Here is a 27707-nt window from a genome sequence, read left to right as displayed (position 1 = left end):
AGCTTCCAGCATTTGGCTTCCTGGACAGTGAAAGACTGAACCTCTACAGAAAGGCAGCTTAGTCTTCAGAAGCAGTATCTGCTAATCCGTGGCTAATCGGTGTGTTGAAAGTGTAGAACTTGGAGCACTCTCGAAGACAGAGGTCCCCAAAGTGTGGGGGCATGGCCCCCTAGGGAGGCATGCAGGAGCATCCAGGGGAGCACAGTGGGGCCTGGGCCCTCCCCCATGGAAGTGTGGGGAGGGAGTTACACCCAGCCCTTCCCTGCTCCCAGCTGTGTCCTTGGCTCCTGGCCCTATCACCAGCCTTGGTGCGGCTCCACTCTGGGCCCTGTGCCAGCCCCCAGCCTCGGCGACTGGCCGTGGCTCAGTTCTTGATCAGTGGCCGTGGCTAGGTCTGAGGCTGGGAGTGGAACCACACCTGGCTATAGATCTGGCTGCTGACCCCCAACACAGTCTGACTACGACTCTGGTCCTGGCCCCAGACCCACTTCCAGACTCAGCTCAGGGGTAAGGGAGTGGCACGACCTTCAAAAGTTTGAGGACCATTGGTCTAAGACAGGGGTCTCACACATGTGGCCTCCAGGGCTCCTGTGTCCCCCCCGTGCCCCTCTGCCTACCCATGGCATTGCCCCATGGCGTTGCGAGCCCTGCGCCGCTGTATGAAGCAGCTAGCAGCACAACCCTTCAGTTGGGGGGGGGGAAGGAGGCAGAGGGCTCCTGCATTGCCTCCTTCCAGGCACCCCCCCACCTAGCAGAGCAGCAAGAGCAGCGCACACACAGAACCCTGAGCCCTCCCTCTCCCCCAGGGGCTGCAGGGACAGGGTTCCAGCTGCTTTCTGGTATGGAGCAGTGCGGGGGCCAGGGCAGGCAGGCAGGGAGGGAGCCTGCCCTGGCCCCGGTGCGCGCCGCTGCTGCCCCAGAGCTGCTCTAGGTAAGCGGCGCTGGGCTGGAGCCTGCACGCTGCACCCCAACTCCCTGCCCTCAGCCTCCTAGCATATACCTCCTGCACCCCAACCCCCTGTCCTGAGTCCCACGCCCCAACCCCCTGCCACATCCCACACACCTCCTGCACCCCAACTCTCTGCCCTGATCTCCCTGCCACATCCCATCTCCCTGTCCTGAGCCCCCTGTCACATCCCACACCCCAACTCCCTGCCCTGAGCCCCCTGCCGCATCCCACGCCCAAACCCCCTGCCACATCCCACACACCTCCTGCACCCCAACCCCCTGCCCTGAGCTCCCTACCACATCCCACACCCCAACTCCCTGCCCTGAGCCCCCTGTCACATCCCACACCCCAACCCCCTGTCCTGAGCTCCCTGCCACATCCCACATCCCAACCCTGTCCTGAGCCCCCTGCCACATCACACACAGCCCTGCACCCTAACCCCCTTCCCTGAGCCCCCACATCCTACACCCCAACTCCCTGCCCTGAGCCCCCTGCCACATCCTACACCCCAACCCCCTGCCCTGAGCCCCACCACACCCCTCACCCTCTTGCATCCTACCCACCAATGCCCTGCCCTGAGTCCCCTGCCGCACCCTGTACACCACCTGCACCTCAACTCCCTGCCCTGAGCCCCCACCACACCCTGCACCCTTTCTGCACACCCTGGAGGCAGCGTTGAGGTGGGGACTTCAAGGAAGGGATTGGATTGGGGTAGGGAAGAGGTGGGGCAGAGGTGGGGCTTAATGGAAGAGGTGGAGTGGGGATGGGGCCAGAGGCAGCAATGGGGAGTGTCACTGATGTGGCCCTTGGTTCAGTGCACTAGTCCTCATGTGGTCTTTGTGGTCATTTGAGTTTGAGACTCCTGGTCTAAGAGGATCTGCCACTACTTTGCCAATGCATCTAATTTGGTGAGGAGTTTGGCTCCTGCCCTCTGAGATAGGAGTTCACTCCTTGTGGCCAAGTGCACTTTTTCTGTTTTGTTCAGCACCATACACAGCCACAATCTCCATCCTTTTTTTCTCTAGTTTCTAAGGAGGGAACCCAATCTGCCGGCTCTTCTCTTCTCCAAATCATACCATTTATTGTCATGTTTCACAGCTCTTCTTCTACCCTCTTTCCTAAGAGGTGTGAAACGTCACATAGTATGTACCATAGGTTCTGCATCTTCTTCTAACCGCCTAATGGCTGTTACTGGGAGGCACCTGTTTCTTGGGAACACCTCTTCATTGCTGCTCTTAATACTTTCGTATCTGGTTCTGCCTATCTTCCTGTCTCTCTGAGGTTTATGCGTCCTCTTCATGAGACCAAACTCCTGATGCATGTGCAGACCCAAGGCTGGACTGGCCTCTGTACCACCACAAACTCCTGCTTTATCGTTTTCCATTTGTACTGAAGTGTCAGCGGTCACTCTCACAACACTGGCATTGTTCCTCCATCATAGTTTTCACAGACGCTTATGACTCTTCCACTTTTCCTTGCTCCTTACATCTCTATTTCAGTTTGTGTTATTACATTATTTGCGACCGAGTGTCTATCTTGCGTCTTGCCAATCTTTCGAGTTTTCACCCTCCTCTATTTGCTTTAGAACAGCAGTTCCTCTTCACCTGAGGAATCCCTTTCTGCACTTAATACATGAACGTTCCTGCTTTCTCTGCACATTTTAGTATAATTGTTGGGTTTATTACAGTTTCTACAAATCTGCCCAAATGCTGCTATTTTCTATGATCAGACTGGTTGCCACATCACTGACATTGTTTCCTGCTTTCCATTTTTCTGTTGTTGTTTCCCTGGCCAGTTTAATTTCTGGGAACTTTTCTCTTGTTGGTTTAGCTATAGTAACCAAAGCAATATGCTCTGTGCTTCTCTCTAGCTCTTTTGTTTGCCTTGGTTTGTTCTGCTGCCTGGCCTGTACATAGGGCCCTTTGTTTTCAGTTTTTATTTAATTTAATTTTTCCCAAGATTTTAGCAGTGTTTATTACCACAACAAAAACAGGTGAAAATCAGTGCAAAAAACTATTATTAATTTTTCTAGGTAAATATCGGGGTTTATTTTGGTGGACGGAAAGACTGGGGAGAAAAGCATTCAGTAGGTTAATGCTTTGAATTCCATTAATCAGTGTGGTTTGCTGCAGCACTAAAACAGAACTCAAAACACAAGGCCACCTCTGTATTTAAGAAAAGCATATCTCTAATCCCCAAAGAAGGCTTTTCATTTGAATAAACAGTTTATTGTTGTAGACTTAGAACTATTGGCCTATAACTATTTACATTTAATAACTGGGCCACACCATTTGCACTGCATATACTCAACTTCATCCCTTTCTCCTAGTTTTGTTTTTTTAAAACTTTTGAATATTTCCTTGTGTTCTGTAACGTATTCTGACACAGATTTTCATTTTCTTCCCATTTTAGCATGTCAGATCTTTAACCCGTTGTCTGCTAACAGCTTGAAACGTGTACAGGGTGGGCATGAGATTCATCAGTACATTCAGATGCGCACGCACTTTGGCACTTGCGTGCCCGCCCGTTTATTGTGTGTATCTTCTAGATTAATACATAGCCTGACTTCAACAGGCAGCTTTGCATATACACACAGACTAATGTATGATCATAATACATAGATCTCATGCCATGTATGGTATTCCCCTAATAAAACATGTTATTTTTTATATCTTTGAAAGATACAAAAGTAGGGTGAAAATCAGAAAAAACAGAATAATACTTTTTGAAAACCTGGGAAATTTTCAGTAAAAATCATTTTAAACTGAAAACAAAGTGGCTTACTAAACATATTTCCCTTTCTAGTGACAGATCCATCTCCCTTCATAACCATTCATAGCCTTTTTTATTGTTACACCCCAGGATAATTTGGTCTTTAATGAGAGAATCTTTTATGATTCCATAGTCACAGGACTGATTTTTTAGCTTTAAATCTTTGACAGAACTCGATTGTTTCCCCTTCATTCTGTGTTCTTGTCCTGACTCATCTCTCTCTCATAAGTAACATTTTTTTCTAAGAACACAATGAGCCTCAGACATTTTTGATATTTCTGCAAAACTTTCCTCTCTTTCTCTACCACCATCTGGGACTTCTGTGCCTGTTGCTGTAAGGATCAAAGCAATCTTTGGCTTCGCCTCCACTTTATTTGTCCCTGTCCCTGTGGCTGACTTTTATAAGCAGCTCAGATTGCTGTCTGAATCCTTTACAGGCATATCCTCTGATTCTCAGAGTGGGTGGAGAATTACTTGTAGCTGTAAAGGCTCTGGAGCGGCCACTGTAATGTGACCTCTCTCACTGTTCCTGCTTCTCCCCCTCCAATGCCTCCAGCACACCACAGAACAGCTGATCACAGGAGACGTTGGGAAGAGGGGGAGAAACTGATCGGGGGGTGACAGGCAGGTGGGAGGCACTGTGGGGGAAGAAGAGGCACTGACCCATAGTGGGTACTTAGCACCCACTGGCAGCCCTATTTTTTTTCTGTGGGTGCTCCAGCCCTGGAGGATCTATGGCGTTGGTGTCCATGCTCCACCCCCCTTGCTCCTCTCCCAAGACTATTCTTAAACGAAGCACATTTACACTTTGCTTCAGGAGGGCACAGAGCCATTGCCCAGCTGTGAGTGCTTCCTTTGCTTCCTATCCTGTGTGGAGTTTCTGGTGGGAAATGAGGGAGTCCTTCACCTTGTAGCTTTTCCCACAGACAGAACATCGATAGGGTGCCTCTCCTGTGTGGACTCTCTGATGTACGATAAGGGCTGAGCTCTGAGTGAAGCTTTTCCCGCACTCAAGGCAGTCATAGGGTTTCTGCCCCGTGTGGGTTCTCCGATGCCTAATAAGTCCCGAGCTCTGACTGAAGCCTTTCCCACAATCGATGCACTTGTAGGGTTTCTCTCCTGTGTGGGTTCTCCGATGTCTAATCAGGCCCGAGCTCTGACTGAAGTTTTTCCCACACTCCGTGCATTTGAAGGGCCTCTCTCCGACATGGATTCTCTGGTGTGAAATGAGCTCCGAGCTCTGCTTGAAGCTTTTCCCGCAGTCAGCGCATTTATAGGCTCTCTCTCCAGTGTGGTTTCTCTGGTGTACGATGAGGCTGAATCTTTGCTTGAAGCTTTTCCCGCAGTCGGTGCATTTATAGGGTGTCTCTCCCGTGTGGATCCTCTGGTGTGAAACCAGGTTGGTGCTCTGGGTAAAGCCTTTCCCGCAGTCATTGCATTTATAAGGGGTCTCTCCAGTGTGACTTCGGTGATGTACGATGAGGCTGAATCTTTGCTTAAAGCTTTTCCCACAGTCGGGGCATTTGTAAGGGGTCTCTCCAGTGTGGATTCGCTGATGTTTACTGAGGTCTGATCTTTGCCTGAAGCTTTTCCCACACTCAAGGCATTTATAGGGTCTCTGCCCTGTGTGGATTCTCTCATGTATAATAAGATTTGATGTCTGAGTGAAGCTTTTCCCACATTCGGGGCAGTTATACGATTTCTTTTTAGTGTAGATCTTCGGCTGGATCATGCTCTCTTCAGGATCCTCCAAACCTTCTCCTGGATGAGTGGATTCAGTCCATCTCTTCCTTGACTGGTTTCCCTTCTGCCTTTCTGACTTGAACCGACTCCCACAGGCTTCACCATGCTTGGGTCTCTGGGAAACATTTCCTTTGGATCTTCCCAATACTGTCCCATGTGGTTCCACTTCCTCAGGACCTTCCCGCTCAAGATTCTCCTCCTTAATCTTACTCATCATCCCATCACCTGCTGGGCAAAAGAGAGAATCCAGACAGGAGTCATTCCCTGTGCCAGGGAGAAAAGGAACCTCAGAAAGGGGAATGGAAACATAAAAACATAAGAACGGCCATACTGGATCAGACCAAAGGATCATCTAACCCAGTATCCTGTCTACCGACAGTGGCCAATGCCAGGTGCCCCAGAGGGAATGAACAGAACAGATAATCATCAAGTGATCCATCCCCTGTCACCCATTCCCAGCTTCTGGCAAACTGAAGCTAGGGATACCATCTCTGCCCATCCTGGTTAATAGCCATTGATGGACCTATCCACTATGAATTTATCTAGCTCTTTTTTGAACCCTGTTATAGTCTTGGCCTTCAAAACATCCCCTAGCAAAGAGTTCCAAAGGTTGACTGTGCGTTGTGTGAAGAAATACTTCCTTTTGTTTGTTTTAAACCTGCTGCCTATTAATTTCATTTGGTGACCCTAGCTCTTGTGTTATGAGAAGCAATAAATAACACTTCCTTATTTAATTTCTCTGCACCAATCATGATTTTGTAGACCTCAATCATATCCCACCTTAGTCGTCTTTTTTTCAAGCCGAAAAGTTCCATTCTATTAATCTCTCCTCATGTGACAGCCATTCCATACCCTTAATCATTTTTGTTGCCCTTTTCTGAACCTTTTCCATTTCCAATATATCTTTTTTGAGATGCAGCAACCACATCTGCACACAGTATTCAAGATGTGGGCGTACCATGGATTTATACAGAGGCAATATGATCTTTTCTGTCTTATTATCTATCCCTTTCCTAACGATTCCCAACATTCTGTTCGCTTTTCTGACTCCTGCTGCACTTTGAGTGGATGATTTCAGAGAACAACCCACAATGACTCCAAGATCTTTCTCTTGAGTGGTAACAGCTCATTTTGACCCCATCATTTTATACGTATTAGGAAAGGAAGGAAATAAATCAAAATAATTGCTAAGGAGATCAAGCAATCAGGAGCTGAATTCCTCTCCCACCAAACAAACAAACCCAAGAACCTCTCCCCAGAGGTAAGGAGAGACTAATCCAATGTCATTTCCCGAGTTAAAACTCTGAGGGAAGGGAGCTACTGTGAGGTGTGAGCAAGGACGAGGAGGGGAATATTCAGCTCTGAGCAAATGGAACCACGTGGAATAGTATCGGGAAGAACCAAAGGGAAAATTTCCCATAGTCCCAAATGGGGAAAAGCCTGTGAAAGTGAATGCAGGTCAGAAAGGCAGCAGAGGAATCAGCCAAGGAGACAGGGAGGTTTGGAGGACTTTAATGCAATCATGATCCAGCCATAAATCTTCACTAAAGAGAAACGATATGAACGTTCTGAGTGCGGGAAAATCTTCAGTTGGAGCTCAAGCTTTACTAGCCACCAGATGGCCCATTAGATATTGCACTTGCAATAGAGGATTTTTTGGGACAATGATGATCCGAGTGGGCATTTCCATAGAGACCGCAGGCCTGATGCTTGCCCATGTGAGAGGACTGGGCCATATTGACTGTATCTGGAAGGCAAAGGCCACTGAATGAGTTATGAAGGTGGACCATGGGATGGTGTAAGTGGGAATCACCCTCCACTATGAAGGTCAAGACCCTGGAGAAGAAACGTGTGCTCTCTTGGGTCACCAACAACATCTATGAAAAGAACCCCTCTTAGTTCCCGTTGAGTATGAAGAAGTGAAGACTCCATTCATTGGTTATACCTCCCTGACCAATATGCTACTGTCTGAGAGAACTCTGTGGGCATCAAGAACCCTGACCAAGCTACTCCATCGCCTGGTTCCAGTAACTGCAGTCATGCGAGCCAAAAATCCCAAAGAACCACGTAGCAGAAGAACTGTGAACTCTTTTCTTGTTATCATAAGGGAGAAATACTTGTTAGGGTGTTTACTGAGGGAGTTTTTATGTTTCTGGGAAATGGCATCATTAATAGTTCCCTAAACTCCAAGTCTGTCATCTACATCATTGAGTGCCACACATGAGAAAGACATGCTACTGGGCACTGCTATTGTTAGCTGTAAGGCTGGCTTGATAATCTCCTCTGTTGTGATATCACTTGTAAAATGCACACACTTTGTATGTGTGTGTGAGTAGGGCTAAGAAGAGTAGAACAACACCTACCATGGTGAGATTTAAGAAATAAGTAGTAGCAGTGAAGTTGTGGATAAAGAAACCAATTTGGTCTCTGTACTTCCTTAAGACTAGCCAAGCTCAATTTACCACTCCTTGGTGGACTCTCTCTTGGTCAAGGTCTAAAGTGAAGAAAAAAAAAACAACAACCTCTTGTCCTACATTTACTAAACTGAGGGTGTCTATACACTTAAAATGGTGCCACTATGGCGCTTCAGTGTAGACGCAACCTATGCCGATGGGAGGGGTTCTCCCATCGGCATAGGTAACCCACCTCCCCAAGAGGTGGTAGCAAGGTTGACAGAAGAATTATTTCGTCAACCTAGCTCTCTTTACACTAGGATTTAGGTTTTCCTTTTGTCAGCCTCAGGATTTGATTAGCTGCTGCATTAACCTGACATTATAAATGGATAATCCCAGCTAATGTCTTTGTTAACCCATTGATATACTGAGTAAGGCCAGGTCTACACTAGAAACCTAGGGAGGTGGTGGAATCTCCATCCTTAGAGGCCTTTAAGGCCTGCCTTGACAGAGCCCTGGCTGGGATGATTTAGTTGGGGTTGGTCCTGCTTTGAGCAGGGGGTTGAACTAGATGACCTCCTGAGGTCTCTTCCAACCCTAATCTTCTATGATTCTTACATTGGTTTAACTATGGCGCTCAGGGTTGTGAAAAATCCACCCCTCTTTGTGACCTCACCCCTAGTGCAGACAAGACAGGAGAATTCCCGTCGACATAGCTACCACTTCTTGGGGTAGCTATAAAGTGATACAGTGGCTCAGCTGCCCTGGTGAAGTGGTTTAACCATAGACCGGCCTTAAGTCTCAATAATGACCTTAATTTGATCATTGCATTGTTTAATTTTAAATCAGTTGAGTGAAGTTATGGTAGTTTTAGCCTCAGGGTTTAATTTATTATTTCCTTGCTTATCTTTTCTAATGAAACTCACAAAAAGTATGCAGCACGGGTTTATTCTTTCCAGTTGCAACATGGGTACAGAATCACAATGAATAAATTAGCTGAGCTACCCAAGACCCCCTGACAAAAAGGGCTGAGAAGTGAGCTATACTTTATAAGGTGTGGTGGTCAATAAGGAAGGCAACTTATCCAGTTAGGGGCACTTTACATCCAACCCAAGTGCTTAAGAACTGAGGAAATTCCTGGGATATCAGAGAAGACAAGAGATATAAAACAAATGTTTTATTTGGAGTTTGTCTGGAAAGAAGAAACCTATTGAGGTAAAAACTTCAGCGAAAGATAAAGACTCCCTTGACACCTGAAATTCCAGAAACATGAGACCGCATCGTGCCCCAGTCATCAAGAAACAAGGAGAAAATCCCTCCAACTGCAGTTATTACAGGAATAATCACAGGGCATCTCTACACTACAAAATTAAGTCGACCTAACTTATGTCAGCATACGGTTGTTCAGTAATTAGATTGTTTGAAAGTGACACTTTGCTCATAGCTCCTCCCAATACCCTCCCATGTGGTTCCACTTGCTCAGGACCTCTCTGCTAAAGATTCTCGTCCTTGTCCTCAATCACCGTCCCAACAGCTTCTGGGACAGTCAGGGGATCCAGACATTCTCTGTGCTGGGGGAAAGGGAACCTCAGAAAGGAGAATGGGGAAGGGAGGGAAATAAACTGAATTAACTGCTGGGGAGATTAAGAATCAGGAGCTGAATCCTGCCCCCCAAATCGTTCTTCAGAAGACGGAGAGGAGGGAAGCAATTTTGCCTCCACATATCATCCGAACACTCAGAGGGAAGAGAGCTACTGCCAGGTGCCACTCAGGATGGGTGGGAAGCCAAGCATGAGGTCTGCCAAGAGGATACAACATTCTGACCTGAGTGAGATGAGGCAGAGGAACAAATGGGGCCTTTATGGGAATCCCGGCTGTTTACATCAACGATGGATGGTTTCTGTATCACTTTAACCAATTCCTCACCTGTGAGGGTGTTCCTCAGGGTCACACTTTCCTCAGAGTTCTGAGAGTCTGGGACCCACAGCTCTTTTCTCCATTTCCTCCAGGAGATCATGTCAGGCTTGGGAATTGGAAAACCTGCTTCCAGGAAAGAAAACAGGCAAGATCAAGGCTTCACAGTTGTGTAGTACCTTACATTTGTCTTTGTTGAATTTCATTTTGTCTGTAGCCCCGTTCTCCAATTTATCAAGAACCCTCTGAATTTTAGCTCTGTCTTCCAAAGTATTTGCAACCCTCCCTAGCTTTGCATCATCTGCAAATTAGATCCATACGCTCTCTATTTCTACATCCAGGTCATTAATAAATTATGTTAAATAACACTGGACCCAGAACAGATCCCTGTGGAACCCAAATTGAGACCTCTTCCTAATTGGACATCATTCTATTAATAGTTACTCTTTGGTTGCAAGTATTTAACCAATTATGTATCCACTTGATGATAGTTCTGCCAAGCCTGCATTTCTCCAGTTTACCTGTCAGAATGTCTTGTGGGACTGGGTCAAAAGCCTTGCTAAAGTCCAGGTATATTATGTCCACCACATTTCCCCCATCCACCCAACCTTGTCAAAGAAAGAAAGAAAGCTGGTCTGGCAGGATTTGTTCTTGGTAAATCCATGCTGGCTGCTAGTGATCACTCCTTCATTCTCCAGGTATCTGCAAATTGAATGTTTTATACATTGCTCTAGTAGCTGACTGATCTATAGTTCCCCGGCTCCAACTTTTAATGATGGCCACTATGTTAGCGCTTCTCCAGTCTTCCGGGACCTCTCCTGTTATCCATGAGTTTGCAAATATTATTGCCAGTGACTGAAATTTCTGCAGCTAATTCCTTCAGCACCCTGTTGACTTGAACTGATTGAGATTAGTCACAAGATCTATGATGTGTTCTCTATTTATCTTGATCTGCATACTATTGTCTATAGTAACTTCACTAGTCATCTGGTCCTGTTATTTTTTGTGAGAAGACAGAAGCAAAGTAGGCATTGAGCAGTTCTGCCTTCCCATCATCTTCCATTACCAACTCACCTTCTCCATTGAGCAGCGGATCCACATCATCCCTGATCTTTCTTTTTGTCTGACATACACCTCTACCTCGATATAACGCAGTCCTCGGGAGCCAAAAAAATCTTATTGTGTTATATAGAACTTGCTTTGATCCACAGGAGTGCGCAGCCCCGCCCCCCCCCAGAGCACTGCTTTACCACATTATATCTGAATTCATGTTATATCGGGTTGCATTATATCGAGGTAGAGGTGTATTTGTAGAACTCCTTGTTGTCTCCAACATTCCTTGCCAGCTGTAACTCATTCTTTGTCTTGGCTTTCCTGATTTGGCCCTTACACACACACACGCTATTCCCATGTGTATACTTCCTTGGTGACATGCCCCTCCTTCCATTCCCTGCCTGTATCCCTTTTGGCTTTTAGATACTAAAAAGCTTCTTGTGCAGCCCCATTGACCTCCTGTGGCTCTTCTTATATTTCCTTTATATGGGAATAGCTTGATGTTGAGTATCTAGTATTACATCTTTTAGGAACTGCCAGCCCACTTCAACTTCTTTTCTTCCTAATTAGTCTCTCCATGTGATCTTGCCTAATATTTCTCTGAGTTGGCTGAAATCTACCTTTCTGAAGTCCAGTGTCCTTGGTTTGTTGGTCCTCCTTTCCTTAGGATCTTGAATTCTATCAGATCATGATCTCTTCTTCCCAAGTTCCTGACCACCTACAGGTTCGCAACTAATTCATCCCTGTTGGTCAAAACTAGATACAAAACGGATGACCCCCTAGTTGTTTCCTCAACTTTCTGAACCAGAAAACTGTCCCCTACACACGCTAAGAAATTGAAGGACACGCTATGTTTTGCTGTATTAGTCTTCCAAGTAGATATCAGGGAAGTTAAAAGCCCTCATCAGTACTAACTCGCAGGTTAGCTAATCCTGTTACCTGTTTGGAAAATGCCTCATCCATTTCCTCTTCCTGATTTGGTAATCTATAATAGATGCCCCCCCATAACATTGCTATTGTTCTTTTCCCTTTTATCCTCACCCACATACCCCTGGTTGAGAAGCACTGTACTAATTAATTGAGGGCATGTGACACGCCCCCGTCCCCGGAGGTATGCAGAGGTCTTCCAAGGGGTACATCAGCTCATCTAGATACTTATCTAGTTTTACAAAAGGCTACATAAAAAGCACTAGTGAAGTCAGTACAAACAATTTTCATTCAGACAATGACTTGTTTATACTGCTCTATGTACTATACACTGCAATGTAAGTACAATATTTCCAGTGGATTTATTTTATAATTATATGGTAAAAATGAGAAAGGAAGAAATTTTTCAGTATCAGTGGGCTGTGACACTTTTGTATTTTTATGTCTGATTCTGTAAGCACGTCATTTTTAAGTAACGGGGAACTTGGGGTAGGGAAGTCAAATCAGACTCCTGCCAGGGTACAGTAGTCTGGGAAGGTTGAGAGCCAGTACATTAGTATATATCACCTATGCATATAGCTAGCTAAACACTCATACAGTCCCCTGCACTCCCATAGACTGTGTATAGACCCAACAACCCTATACATATACAGCTCCTTGCACTTCTGCAGCACCTTCACAAGCTCGCATCTGGCAATCTGCTACTGAACAGGAAAGGAGACCGCTGGTAGAGGGGGCAATCCCTCAACAGAGCATGTAGCCCCCCATCCTGGAGAAATGATCAATAATGACTCCTGCATATGCACATAGCATAGCCCACACATCGGTAGCACAGACACCATGGCCTATGGAGCCTACTGAGGCACTGGGGACATCTGGTACATTTCTACAGCACATATAGCCACACTCCTCTGCAGCACCCACAGTCACATACACAGGCATCTCCTACTAAGGGCAAGAGGCAAGGGCAAGAGATCTCTCTTCCCATGTGAGTGCATACATAAAAGTGCTCCAGCAAGGCACACCACCCTGTGTCTCTCTGTTCCTATAGCTCCTATACACCTACCCACCTGAGACGCAGAGTGTCTCCTATTTCTATAGCATAGTGGCTCTCAGTGAGAGGTCTGGGACCAGATGAGGGGCCACAAGCAGGTTTCAGGGGCTCTGCCAAGCAGGGCCAGTGTTAAGACTCGCTGGGGCCCAGGAGAGAAAGCCAAAGCCCCACTGCCTGGGTCTGAAGCCCGGGGTCCTGAGCCCTGCCACACGGGGCTGAAGGGGAAAACCTGAGCAATATAGCTTTGCAGGACCCCTTGTGACATGGGGCTCTGGGCAACTGCCCCACTTGCTACCCTCCAACGCCAGCCCTGGCTTTTATATGCAGAAAACCAGTTGTTGTGGCACAGGGGGGCCATGGAGTTTGTACAGCATGTTGGGGGGGGAGGGGCTCAGAAAGTTTGAGAACCCCGGCTCTAGCATCTATAGACCAACACTGCGCAGCAGATATGCACATTCACGAGTTCCCATTTCCTTTAAAAAGCTGGGGGGGGAGGGGGAAGATTTCTGAATCAGAGCTAGTGTGTTGTGTTCGCCAGGGGCTGCTTCGCTCTCTATGGTCCTTACCTGCTGGCCCCCAAATCCTAATACCTAAGCACCACAGTTTAAAAAAAATAATTTATCCTCCCAATACCTCCGAGTGACAGGAGAGTGCCATTCTCCCCATTTGACATGTGGGAAACTGAGGCATCGAGCCAATAAGCTCTGGATGATACTAGAGGAGTTACACTAGTATCATAATGTCACCTGGGGCTGCAGTTTTTTTACCTATATATTTATGCTGCTATAAACTCTACCATGGATGCAGCCATGCTCAAAGAAGCCCCAACCCAGCACAGTCCGGTTAACTTCCCACACCTAACCTAGCTCCGCATTTTTTTCTCTTGCGGCCCCCCTCCCTCACCATTATTCTCTCCCCACCTCCCTCCGGCCATTGTCCCTTTCCCAGGGGCACTCGCTCTCCCATAGCTGGATCAGTTCTTACCTGCAGGCTCAAGGGCTGGGTCCAGCCCCCGCAGAAAGTCCCCGGCTGGGCTCTCCCCGCACAGACCAGCTGGGGGAGCAGCAGCGGCTCAGCCCCAAGCTCCTGGCTCACAATGGAGGAAGCAACAACTTCAAACAGCTCGGGTTAGGAGCAACTGCAATGCAGGAGCCGCAGTCTCTCAGCCCTGTGGTTACAATTAGTCATGATTATGATTATTTGCAAAGCAGACGCACCTAGGAGCCCATATCTCTGCCTCACCCTTGCCAACACCAGATACAACCCGCCGCTCTTAGCTGATCCAGCCCCTGCCTGTGCCCCTCGAGACCAACCCGGGCTGCAGCGGGGCGGGGACAGGCTGCAAGCAATGCCCAGAGCATCTGTCTGCAGAGATCAGGGGTCCCCTGGGGGGAAGTGGCGTGTGAAAGGGCCTACAGCCCGCCTCCGCCCATGACATTCCCCTGCTCACCCCCACAGGCTGCAGAACAATCAGATCCTCCCAAAGGGAGGGGGGAGGGGGAAATGTGTTGGGATCCGAGCATGCTCAGTAATATCTGCTGAAGCCTGCTGCCCTCCCTATCTGCTCCCTGCTATACAGTACATGGGAGCTAAAGGGGGAGGGGATAGGGGGGTGCGCAAAATTTGTGCATGGGACAAGACATGCCCAGAGGAGGGTGAAATAGCCAGGTGGAGAGAGGCAAGGATCGCCGGGCTGAGCCCCAGCACCTCTAGGCTTGGCTCTTCTGGGCTGGGCAGTTCCTAGTCCGTCTCCTGGCACCTCTGGGCTTGCGGGTTTCAGCCTTGCCTCCCCCCCGCAGCCACACTCCCTGTGTTCATCCCCTTTAACAATAGCCCCCGTGACTCCATGCAAGTCCCTGCACTTTTCCTGCATCCTCTGCCCAGCTCCTCATCTGAGGAGCCCCCTCCACAGTGCACCCGTGAGGAGGGTTGGAGAGGGAGAGCCTGTCTGTGCTGGACAGGCAGAGAGACAGGAAGCCCCTGATTTAACACACACGAGCTGCCACCTGCTCACTTTACAGATAGATTAACAGAAAGCTCGCACCAGGTCAGTTCAGACAGAGGTGGCAATACTGGTGAAATTCCAGCCCCACTGAAATTGATGGGAGTTTTCAAACTGGCTTCAAGGGAGCCAGGATTTTACTCCAAATCACCAATCTGCTAGAGCTAGATTTTAGCCACCCGGCCAGCTGCCTTTCAGATTGATTGTTCCACAAATAAGTGCTTTTGTGAGCCTACCTCTAACCATGCATCCGACGACGTGGGTATTCACCCACGAAATCTCATGCTCCAATACGTCTGTTAGTCTATAAGGTACCACAGGACTCTTTGGTGCTTTTACAGATCCAGACTAACCTGACTACCCCTCTGATACTTACCTCTAACCAGTTCACCACACCCTCTTCCCAGAGCCAGGGATAGCATTCCTGATCTCCTGTTATCTACTGACACGACTGCTGCTACTGCTGGGAGTATCTGTTTTCCAAACATCCACGTGAGGCTATGGCATGTTTTGGGAGGCGAGTGATGACACAGACCCCTTCACAGAGGATCCTTGCAGCTGATCGGTTACAGTGTCACAGCTAAATATGACTGGTTGCTCTTGGTGCTGTTACTTTTGGTAGTTTGTCCAGCACCATTGGGCTCCTTACCTGGGATCTCAGCACTGTCAAACAGATGAACTTCCCAAACGCTTTAACACATGATAGTCAAATGATACCAGGGCGTATGTGGGGAATGGGCATCAACCATGGGTCTTGCTGGATAGTTCATATATCTGTAGTATCCGCCTCTGGCAGTGAGAGTCTGGTAAATACCTTGAACCCTATTCCTACCTGTTGGGGCTGTGCAAATCTGGGGCTGGAAATTTGGCTCCAGGATGAACCCCTAGCAAGTCCCAGAAAATCCCCTACCTGAGTTGTCTCTACTGCAGCCACTGGGAGGAAGGGCTGGTCAGGAGCTAAACATGAATGTTATGTGCCACCTGTCAGAGTGAGAAGGGGATTTGGGGGACTTCAGAAGGGGCTTTCAGGGTTACAGTGACCAGACAGCTTTCACAGAGCACCATACATTTATTTTAGGACAAAAACATTACAGAGAACACATATCATAAAACAACCACTAGTCTGTGTGCATGCTAGTTTATCAGCTGTCAGCCATCTTCCACAGGGAGACCCTCTTAGCTTTCCAGTCCTTCCAGCAGGGTTTTGCCCTCTTGGCTACTATCTCATAACAAGGGATTTCAATCAGTTCAGGCTGGCCCTTTATACCTCAAGCTCCTTCTTCGGGTACATCTACACTACGGGATAATTCCAATTTTACATAAACCTGTTTTATAAAACAGATTGTATAAAGTCGAGTGCACGCGGCCCCACTAGGTACATTAATTCAGCGGTGTGCGTCCATGGTCCATGGCTAACTTCGATTTCCGGAGCATTGCACCGTAGGTAGCTATTCTGTAGCTATCCCATAGTTCCCGCAGTCTCCCCCGCCCCTTAGAATTCTGGACTGAGAGCCCAGTGGCTGATGGGGCAAAAATCATTGTCGCGGGTGGTTCTGGGTAAATGTCGTCAGTCATTCTTTCCTCCGGGAAAGCAATGGCCGTTTTTCCCTGGATTGCCCTGGCAGATGCCATAGCATGGCAACCATGGAGCCCGTTCAGCTTTTTTTTTTTTACAGTCACCGTATGTGCACTGGATGCCGCGGACAGAGGCGATACTCCAGTGCTACACAGCAGCATTCATTTGCTTTTGCATGATAGTAGAGAGGGTTATCAGTCATTCTGTACTGTCTGCTGCCAGTGTAATTTGGCAATGAGATGATGGTTATCTGTCCTTCTGTGCTGTCTGCTGCTATCATGGGTGCTCCTGGCTGAGGGTGCAAAAGCAAAACTGGGAATGACTCCCTGAGTCAATTCCTCCTTTATGGTTTCTAAAAATAGTCAGTCCTGCCTAGAATTTGGGGCAAGTGTACTAGAGAACCAGTGTATCAGAAAGAACAGCTGCTCTGTGTCAGATCCCACAGAAATGATGAGATACATGCTATTCATGGGGGGTGCCCCTGCAACAACCCCATCTGTTGCTTCCCTCCTCCCTCAACCTTCCTGGGCTATTGTTGCAGTGTCCCCCCCATTTGTGTCATGAAGTTATAAAGAATGCAGGAATAAGAAACAGTGACTTGTTAGTGAGATAAAATGAGGGGGAGGCAGCCTCCCCATGCTATGATAGTCCAGGCAGGAGATTAAGCGGTGCGGGGGAGAGGAGCCCAGCATGCTGCTGCTATGATAGTCCAGGCAGGACAGAATCTTTTCTTTACACAGGAAAGGTAGGGGGCTGATGGAGCTCAGCCCCTAGTGGCTATGATGAAGATGGTTACCAGCCATTCTGTACCATCTACCGGGAATGACCAGGAATCATTCCTATTTTTACCCAGGTGTCCCTGAGGCCAGCCAGGGATATTCAGCAGTTATCAAACATGTACCATCTGCCACCAGGAAGGGGAGAGGAGCGGATACTGCTCTTCACTGCTACAGCATCACGTCTACCAGCAGCATTCAGTAGACATAGGGTGACATTGAAAGAAGTCAAGAAACGATTTCTTTCCCTTTTCTTTCACGTGTGTGGGGGGAAGTAAATTGACCATCTATTCCCTGAACCACGCTGGACAATGTGTTTGAACCTACAGGCATTGGGAGCTCAGCCAAGAATGAAAATACTTTTCGGAGATTGCTGGGGACTGTGGGATAGTTGGAGTCCTCAGTACCCCCTCCCTCCCTCCAAGAGCGTCCATTTGAGTCTCTGGCTTCCCGTTACACTTGTCACGCAGCACTGTGTAGCCTGTAGATTTTTTTTTCAAACGCTTTGGCATTTTGTCTCCTGTAACGGAGCTCTGATAGAACAGATTTGTCTCCCCATACTGCAATCAGATTCAGTATCTCCAGTACAGTCCATGCTGGAGCTCTTTTTGGATTTGGGACTGCATTGCCACCCGTGCTGATCAGAGCTCCACGCTGGGCAAACAGGAAATGAAAATCAAAATTTCGCAGGGCTTTTCCTGTTTACCTGGCCACTGCATCCAAGTTCAGATTGCTGTCCAGAGCGGTCACCGTGGTGCATTGTGGGATACCACCCGGAGACCAATACCGTCGATTTGCGACCACACTAACCCTAATCCGATATGGTAATACCGATTTTAGCGCTACTCCTCTTGTCGGGGAGGAGTACAGAAACCGATTTAAAGAGCCCTTTATATCAATATAAAGGGCCTCATAGTGTGGACAGGTACAGCGTTAAATCGGTTTAACGCTGGTAAAATCGGTTTAAACACGTAGTGTAGACCAAGCCATTGACTCATGGGCCTCCTGAACCTGGTCAGAGCCAGTCTATGCAATTCATCCCAGGGGGTGGTGCTGCTCTTGGGCTGTTTACCTGCCCTGGGATCTTCAGTAATCAATCACCACTAGATTTAGTTCCTGGAGAAGCTCAGTTATCCATCGCCCCCTCCACTCCCCCATGGGGCAATCTTATAATCCCTACTTCCCAAAGGTACATACAACATTTACAGATACAAAATGCTGATTGCACATATTACAATAGTTTTTTACGTTTCCATGCTTCCAAGGCCTTGCATCTGTCATGGACTGCGTTAGATTAAAGCCACCTCCTTCGGTCTCCTGCTGCAGGACTAATAAAAAGCAATTCTTTCTTTCGTTAGCCTCAGGATTTGAGTGCCTGTGGTATTCATTCGATTTGAAATTGGTTACAGAAAACCCCAGCATTGTTAATCCAGTGATGTATTGACTCAATCTCAGTTGTAAATTTGAAACAATACCATGATTAACTCCATCTGAGTTGAGTGAAGTTATAGTAGTTTTAGCCTGTTATAGGTTTAATCTACATATTTGCTTGATTATATTTTCTAATAAAACCCGTGCAAAGTACACAGCACTCGCTTGTTTTTTTCAAATTGCAATGTGGTCCAGAAACACGAAAAAGGTAAATTAGCCGAGTTCTCTGAGAGCTGCATGGCCCTCTCCTGAAATTAAACCTTTAACCGTCACAAGAGACGTCAGCAGAAGGGCTGGGGAGTAAGCAATTCCTCCTCAGGAAGGAAACTGAACAGGTCTGGGGAACTTTTCCCCTGGCCCTAGAGCCCAAAATTTAAGGAAATTCCTGGGGGACCAGGACAGACCAGGAATGCTTTGTTAGACATTTATTTGGGCAAAAAAGAAACCTACTGAAGTAAAAATGTCAAAGAGACAAAGACTCCCTGAAACTTGAAACAGACCCATGACAGCCCATCTCCCTGACCCTCTGTCCACAGAGGAGGGGAGAATTCCTTCCCGGGAAGCTATTTCAGGCATAATCCCCTGTCTGAAAACATGGACAAGGGACTCTAGCTAACTCAGGAAAACCATCCCTCAACAGAGAGAACTGGAAAGGGACAGGAGAGTGTCAGAGAATAATACAATACAGTAATAATAATAATAATAATAATAATAATAATAATAATAATGACATTTTCCCTCTCTTGGCACCTCTGTCCTCCTGAGCCACTGAGCACTCCATGATCAGCGACCCCTCACAAAGGTGGGCATCGGCTATCATCCCCATTGTAGAGATGGAAGGAATGGACCCACAGAGAGGAAAGGAAGTGACTGAACCATGATCGCACAAGGGGACACCAGCAGAATTGGGTTTTGAACCCAGGAGCCCTGACTGCCAGGCTCTCTATCCTCACTCCACTCAGATTTGAGACTAGATCCCAGGAGTCCAGAGAACCGATAGCCCCTGATCTATTACGCCATTCTGCCCACACTGGAACAGCAGAATCCTTTCAGGGGAATGTATTCCTATGAGTTTTCCGATCTCCGTCCCCTGCCTCCCTGCAGCTGCAGAGACATCAAATAAATTGAACATCACTCTGACATCCTGTCGCTTCAGATCGGCAGCTCTTGCTGTTTTATAACTAATTGTAAGTAAGCAGTTGTAAGCAAGACATGAGAAGTAATTCTTCCACTCTACTCCAGCTGAGGCCTAATCAGCGTGGAGTATTGTGCCCAGCTCTGTATGCCACATTTCAGGAAAGATGTGGACAAATTGGAGAAAGTCCAGAGAAGAGCAACAAAAATGATTAAAGGTCTAGAAAACAATAAGTGCAGATTGAAAAAATTGGGTTTGTTTAGTTTGGAAAAGAGAAGACAGAGGGGACATGAGAACAGTCTCCAAGTACTTAGAAGGTTGTTACAAGGAGGGAGAAAATTTGTTCTTCTTAACCTCTGAGGACAGGACAAGAAGAAATGGGCTTAAATTGTAGCAAGGGCGATTTAGGTTGGACATTAGGAAAAACTTCCTGTCAGGGTGGTTATGCACTGGAATAAATTGCCTAGGGAGGCTGTGGAATCTCCATCATTGTCTAACCTGCTCTTAAAAATCTCCAAACACCTGTCAGGGATGGTCTACTTGGTCCTGACATGAGTGCAGTGGGCTGGACTAGATGATTTCTCAAGGTCCGTTCCAGTTCTACGATTCTATAAACTACAGTCCTGCAGGGCCTCTCGCTGCTCCCTTCAAAAACGTCCCCCTGCCCTCACCCCGAGGGGCCTTAGGAGCTGCAGGGGCAACTCAGACTCAAACTACAGGAGGATTTTTGCCTGGAAAATGTGTGTGTGAAAGCCACAGAAATGTCTCCCCACTTATACCATCACCTGCTCCCCCCAGACCAAGTACCCAGTGTTTCCTCCTCCCCTGCCCCTCACCGCGCCCCCGCAACCCAGACCAGCCAGCTTCCTCTACCCTGACCATCCTCGGATGAAACATGCTTCCAGAGGGCAGAGACCCATTGCCTCAGAGGGAGAGTTCCCAAAACCTTCTATGCTGTGTGCACTTTCTGGTGGGACTTCAGCGAATCCTTCCCCTTGTAGCTTTTCCCACAGACAGAACATTTATAGGGTGTCTCTGCTGAATGGATTCTCTGATGTCTAAGGACTCCCCAGCTCTGACTGAAGCTTTTCCCACATTCAGAGCAGTTATACGGCTTCTCTCCTGTGTGGATTCGTCGATGTCTAATAAGTTGGGAGCTGTTACTAAACCTTTTCCCACAGTCGGGGCATTTATAGGATCTCTCTCCGATGTGGATTCTCTGATGTACGATGAGGCTGAATCTTTGTTTGAAGCTTTTTCCGCATTCGGGGCATTTATAGGGTGTCTCTCCTGTGTGGATTCTCTGGTGTGAAACCAGGTTTGAGCTCTGAGTGAAGCTTTTCCCGCACTCAGGGCATTTATAGGGCGTCTCTCCTGTGTGGAGTCTTCGATGTTTACTAAGGTCTGAGCTCCGCTTGAAGCTCTTCCCGCAGTCGGGACACGTATAGGGTCTCTCCCCTGTGTGGATTCGTCTATGTGAAATAAGGGATGAGAAGTTAGCAAAACATTTTCCACACTCAAGGCAGCTATAGGGCCTGTCTCCTGTGTGGACTGAGCGATGGGAAATAATGTCTGAGTTCAGTGTGAAGCTTTCCCCACAGTCAGGGCATTTATAGGGTCTCTCCCTGGTGTGGATTCTCTGATGAACCAGGAGGTTTGATATCTGAGCAAAGCTTTTCCCACACTCTGGGCAGTTATACAGTTTCTCTTTCATATGGACTCGTGGTTGGACCATAATTTCACTAGGATCCTCCAAACTTCTCCCTTGGCAAGTGGATTCATCCTGTCTCTTCCTTTGCTGGTTGCTCTTCTGCCTCTCTGACCTGCGCTGAGTCTCACGGCCTTCTTCTTGCTCAGGACTCAAGGAAACATCCCCTTTGGATCTTCCTGATACTCTCCCACATGGTTCCACTTGCTCAGGACCTTCCTGCTGTGGATTCTCTTCCTGGTTCTCACCCACCGTCCCATCACCTGCTGGGAAAGAGAATCCAGACATGAAATGTTCCCTCTGCCATGGAGAAAGGAAACCTCAGAAAGGGGAATAGGAAAGGGGGGAACTAACCTAAATAACTGCTGGGGAGACTGAAAAGTCAGAAGCCAAATCCCTCATCCTTATTTAAAAGAAAAACCTTCCCCAGAAGGGTAGAGGGGACCAATTCTGCCTCCACAGCCAATCTGAACACTTAATGGCAAGGGAGCGACTGCCTGGCCTCAGGGTGGATGGGAAGCCATAAGCAATAACTGTCATGAGGATACGATGCCTGCTGAGGACTTGGGTGAGATGAGGCTGAATACTGGGGCGTGCATGAAGCCTTTATGGGAATCCCAGTCACTCACTCCAGAGACCGCTAATATCTGCATCCATTTCACCAGCTCCTCACCTGTGTTCATGTTTTAAGAATCGCCCTTTCCTCAAAGCCCCAGAGATTTGGGATTCACGGCTCTGCCTCTGGTTCTGGCTGGGAAATCACATTAAGTTTGGGAAACTGGAAAAATCTGCTTCACAGAAAGAAAAACAGGTGAGACTAGTTAGTCGGAGACAGCATCATTTACAGATATCTTGAGTGGGTGGGAAAATATTCCTGGAGACCCTTTTGCGGGGTCAGATGGTTCCTGAGAGATGGGCGGGTCCCACAGGGAGCTCTACACACTGGGGGATGTTCTGACTCCGGCACGGAACTTGTGCCATCTCTTACCCCTGTCTGAACCTGCCAAGACCAGAGCCCTATCCCGGCATGGACCCAATTCTGGGAAGGCAGAGGCACACAAAAATCTGTGCACCTTGGTTTAAAAACACAGTGAGGTACTTTCATCCCATCTGCCCCATTCCCTCCTGTGATGTTATTGATATAAACTGGGACCATATAGAACATGGGTTGCAAACAAGGTCCTGTAGCGGCACCAAAGCCTAGGTAAAGGGGGTCATATAAGGTGTCTAAGACCAGGTTATGGGTTGCTGGTTATGACCATGCTGTCTGTATGTCTGTATCATTTTGGTAGTTGAAGTTATGAATATTGGCTGTATGCTGTCCGTATTTCAAACTTGTGTTGTGTTACTGGGAAAGGTCCCAGACAAGTTGGTGTCAGCTCTGTTTAGCCTGCTTGATGGCCCATTAAGGACCATCACCTACACAATTGTCCCATCGAGAGAAGGCAGTTACGCCCTGTGACTCAGCAAGGTGTGCAGAAACTGGCCCATGTGACTGCAAACTCCATTTTGCTGTAACTTTCCACAGTAAGAACAAAGAAGTGTTCGTGCACCTGGAAAAGCCTATATAAGGCGGAGGCCTCATCTCCATTTTGTCTTCAATCCTGCTTCTTACCTCTGGAGGGACTTTGCTACAAGCTGAAGCTCTACACCAGGGACTGAGGACCCATCCCAGTGGGGGATGTTCTCTAGAGACTTGATTTGCACCTGCAGTTTACTCCATCACTGCTACAAGCCTGAACTAAGAACTTTGCCATTACTGTATGTAATTGATTCCATTTAACCAATTCTAGCTCTCATCTCTATCTTTTTCCCTTTATGAATAAACCTTTAGATTTTAGATTCTAAAGGATTGGCAACAGCGTGATTTGTGGGTAAGATCTAATGTGTATATTGACCTGGGTCTGGGGCTTGGTCCTTTGGGATCGAGAGAACCTTTTTCTTTTGGTTTTCATAACCCTTCATCCCAGGACGGGTGGCACTGGTGGTGATACTGGGAGACTGGTGTCTCTAAGGAAATTGCTTGTGTGACTTGTGGTTAGTCAGTGGGGTAAAACCGAAGTCCTTTTTGTCTGGCTGGTTTGGTTTGCCTTAGAGGTGGAAAAACCCCAGCCTTGGGCTGTGACTGTCCTGTTTGAGCAATTGGTCCTGAATTGGCACTCTCAGTTGGGTCCCTCCAGAACCGCAACGTCACACCTCCTACTTTAATATTGCTCTTAAACCAGAAAGTTTGGTCTCAGGAAAAAGTTTCCAAAAGAAGCCCATGTAGAATGCAAGGAGCACAGAACATGCTGTCTTGAAAACTGCCTACGGCAGGGCTCAAACACACAGTGCCTTGGTCAGGGTCCATAACCACAGTACACCCCCTGTCACTGCCTCAAAAGCCTCTGGCTTCAACTGTGTACAGGTCTTGCTGCACATGTGAATTTCACTCTGCTAAGGGCATCATTTTGGCACATGCTGACCTGACGTTCCAGACTCTAATGTTAATAACTTTTTCAATACGGCTTCCCCAAAAGGGCACTAGGTGCCATGCACGAGCTGAAATAATCCCCAGGTGACTGAGATCAATTTGAGGAGGGGTTAGTGCCTAGGTGTGCAAAAAAACATGGTAGTTGAAAGAGACTTGAGTTTGGGGTTTGTTTGTTTTTTGAGTAAAATATTGCTGGGGAGGAGGGGGGGCCACTCAGGAAATCCTTGCTCAAATGATCCCAGATTTGAACACTATCACTAACCTAGTACCTGTCCTGAAATTTTCTGAGCCTCATACAATCTGCAGATTGATTGTATCGCTCTCAGAATGCAGTAGAACCTCAGAGTTATGAACACCAGAGTTACAAATAGACCGGTCAACCACCCACCTCATTTGGAACTGGAAGTATGCAATCAGACAGCAGCAGAGACAAACAAACAAATACAAAACAGTGCTGTGTTAAATATAAATTACTAAAAAAAATAAAGGGAAACCAGCATTTTTCTCCTGCATAGTAAAGTTTCAAAGCTGTATTAAGTCAATATTCAGTTGTAAACTTTTGAAAGAACAACCACAATGTTTTGTTCAGAGTTAGGAACAACCTCTGTTCCTGAGGTGTTCATAACTATGAGGTTCTGCCGTAGCCCACTGTTACACAGAAAATGATGCTCAACCTTAACTACAGCAGAGTTGTCAGTCTGCTATATTTCAGGTTAGTCGCATTCAATTTTCATTTTGTTACAATTCTGATGGATAACATTAAAATAAACATCAAAGCAGATTTTCAGATTTTTATCTATTTATATTTTCACAGTGGTATAAAATTGGGGATGGTGGTCAGGTAATTATTTAAAGACAGCAGATAGAATCACAGAATAGCAGGGTTGGAGGGGACCTCAGGAGGTCATCTAATTCAACCCCCTGCTCAAAGCAGGACCAATCCCCAGACAGATTTTTACCCCAGTTCCCTAAATCGTCCCCTCAAGGGTTGAACTCACCACCCTGGGTTTAGCAGTCTAATGCTCAAACCACTGAGCTATCCTTGTTCAGGTTGCAGAATGTAGAGCTTTCAAAAGTCCAGTGTACCTTTCTTTTTCTCTGTCTGAGCCTGTCCAGCTACAGTGATAGCAGGGTGCCGGCAACCTCGTCTCTGGGGAAAGCTCTTACCCAAGCTGTATACAAAGGAAGAGACTTGACCACAATGCTGGGAAAATGCCTGGTCACTTCACCACAGTACAGACCTGGCCCCAGACCTGGAGAAGAGCTCTGTGCAGCGCCAAAGCTTCTCTCTCCCCACAATAGAAGTTGGGCCAATAAAAGTTTTCCCTCCCCCACCTTAGCTCTCTAAACCCATAAAGACACTTTCACCAAATGCTAGAAAGGAACCGAACCAAAGGAGCCGCTTTGGGAGACGGGGATCCCCAGGGCAGCGCATCCCCCCAGCAGCGCCGGCACCAGGCAGAGGCAGGAACTGGCTTTTCCTCTCCCTGCTCCTCTCCTTCTCCCCAGGAAAGTCAATGTGCCCCGGGGTGCTGCAGGGAATGGGGCTGGGCAGGGCTGGGAGCCGGGAACCTCCCTCCCCACTGATCGCTCCTGCTGCCCTGCCAGTTTCTGCTCCTGTCTCCCTCCTGCCCCCTCCCCTCGGGCTGGGAGACTGGGTGCCTGGCCCGGCCCGGGGCGTTCGCTCCCCGGAGCTGGCTCGGCTCCTGCAGGCGCTCAGGATGGCACAGCCTGGGGCGGGGGTCTGGGCGGGCAGCAGCTCTGGGACTCGCAGACCCCCCCCACCGGAGCAGAGCTGGGGCGAGGAGGGGCCGTTGGTGCAGAGTCACTTTCCTGCCCGGCCCCAGCCCTTCCCCGGGTCTCGCCCCTCACCTGCAGGCTCCGGCTCAGGGGCTGGTGTCGGCAGAGCCCGGGGCTGCCCCTGGAGAGAGTCCCCCCGGCTGGGCACCGACGGGGGTCAGTGCAGGTCTCTCCCCGCACAGACCCACCGGGCAGCAACAGCGGCTTGGCTCGGGCTCACAATGGAGGCGGCAGCAGCCGCAGTTTTTTCTAGCAGCTGCGATCACTGACCAGTCAGGAGCCGCGCGCTGCTGCTCTCGCTGGGATTGTGGCAGCATCTGGGAGCCGTAAACTCTCGCCTCTGCCAGCACCGGATACAACCGCGCTCAGCTGAACCAGCCATTTCCTGTGCCCTGGATACGGGCTCGGGCTGCAGCAGCGCGGACCAAAGCCTGGGCTCGAGCATCTGTTTGCAGGGAAAGGGGGCGGGGGAAAGTGAGAGTGTGAAATGTCCTAAAGCTAAAGCCCCTTCAGCCACCTCCCCCATCCCCCTTCAGGCCTGGCAGGCTGCAAATTAACATCTATGTTTCACGTCAGGTCTTTTTAGCCCCCCCGCCCGAGAAATCTGGTCCTTTTCCCCCTCGGAGATCTAGAAAAGTCACATGTGCTCAGGCTGCTGCCCTCTGTGACCATGGGACTCTGCTCCCTGCTCTAAGAGGAGGGGTGGGTGGATAGTGGGCCAAAGGAGGAGACCGCTCTGGGATAAGGAGGGGCGGGGGGGGGGAGTTGCCGCACATAGGGTGTGTCATCTGCAGTGGCAGCCAACATGAGTTGTGGGCAGAGGTGCCCTGAGCCAGAGCAAGTGGGGCCTGCCCCCCTCCCTTCTGATTGCAGTCCCCACCCACACCTCTTGCTGGGGGAAATGGGGTAGGGGGGTGGGGGGCTTGCCTCACTCCCTGGAAGGAGTGCCGGGCAGGCAGAGGAGGCTGGGGTGTGGGGGTGCCCATTTTCCCCAACCCACAATTGGCCCCTTGGCTCAGGCTCTGTTGGCCCAGTGGCTAAACTGCCACTGATTGTAGGGGGACAGGCAGAGGGGCTTGTGTTTCTCTCAGGATGGTTCACCTCAGCCCAGGGCCGCCCAGAGGATTCAGGGGGCCTGGGGCAAAGCAATTTTGGGAGCCCCTTCCATAAAAAAAATTGCAATACTATATTCTCGTGGGGGCCCCTGCAGGGCCCAGGCAAATTGCCCCTCTTGCTCCCTGCCAGGGGCAGCCCTGGGAAAAATAAACCTTCCGCATCTCGGCACAAATCCAGCCTTGAGAAAACTTCTTTACAAGGTATTGCTGGTTCTCAGCATCAGCTAGTGCTAAAAGGCACTAAAGCTCATTAAAAGGGCTGGACAAATATTTTCTGTCAAAACTTTTTTTGGATCGAAAACTAGGGGTTTTTAAAAAGCAGAAAAAAATCACAGACAATGTCTGCTTTCCTTCAAAATTTGTTGTGTTTTTTTTAATTAAAAAGCTGAAATTAGTCTGCCAAAACCTGAATATGGTTTGGGGTTTCAGAAGTGTGTGGACAAATGTTTGCTGCTAGCTATGTTTGATTGTTTAAAGAAACACTAAAAAATTCTGTTTAAAAAAATCCAAAACTTTTGAACCACCTCAGCTTGTGACCAAATGCCTGAGCCCATCCAGTCAGAGATTTTTCCACGTTTCTCATACTCTGCTGGCTTCCTTGACTCACATCTGTCTCCATAGCTTTGGGTTCATTTAGGTTAGAACATAAGAACAGCCATACAGGGTCAAACCAAAGGTCCATCCAGCCCAGTATCCTGTCTACCGACAATGGCCAATGCCAAGTGCCCCAGAGGGAGTGAACCTACAGGTAATGATCAAGTGATCTCTACCCTGCCATCCATCTCCACCCTCTGACAAACAGAGGCTAAGAACACCATTCGTTACTCATCCTGGCTAATAGTCATTAATGGACTTAACCTCCATGCATTTATCTGTTTCCTAGAAA

The 27707-nt window shown here is 48.2% G+C and overlaps 1 protein-coding gene across 1 annotated transcript; it reads right to left on the bottom strand.

Moving 5' to 3' along the window:
* Positions 1-4383: 4383 nt before the first annotated feature.
* Positions 4384-26551, bottom strand: LOC115641116 (zinc finger and SCAN domain-containing protein 2-like). Its single transcript, XM_030544214.1, has 6 exons — positions 25977-26551; positions 20681-21699; positions 14388-14394; positions 13790-13876; positions 9784-9897; positions 4384-5728 (listed from the first exon to the last, which is right to left on the bottom strand). Exons 1-6 carry the CDS (start codon positions 26230-26232, stop codon positions 4584-4586), a joined length of 2628 nt encoding a protein of 875 aa, XP_030400074.1. The 5' UTR covers positions 26233-26551; the 3' UTR covers positions 4384-4583.
* Between the last annotated feature and the right edge of the window lie 1156 nt (positions 26552-27707).

Source organism: Gopherus evgoodei, unplaced genomic scaffold (assembly GCF_007399415.2).
Source record: "Gopherus evgoodei ecotype Sinaloan lineage unplaced genomic scaffold, rGopEvg1_v1.p scaffold_33_arrow_ctg1, whole genome shotgun sequence".
NCBI lineage: Eukaryota > Metazoa > Chordata > Testudines > Testudinidae > Gopherus > Gopherus evgoodei.
Note: the sequence above shows the minus strand (reverse complement) of the source record. Positions and strands in the feature narration are given on the sequence as shown.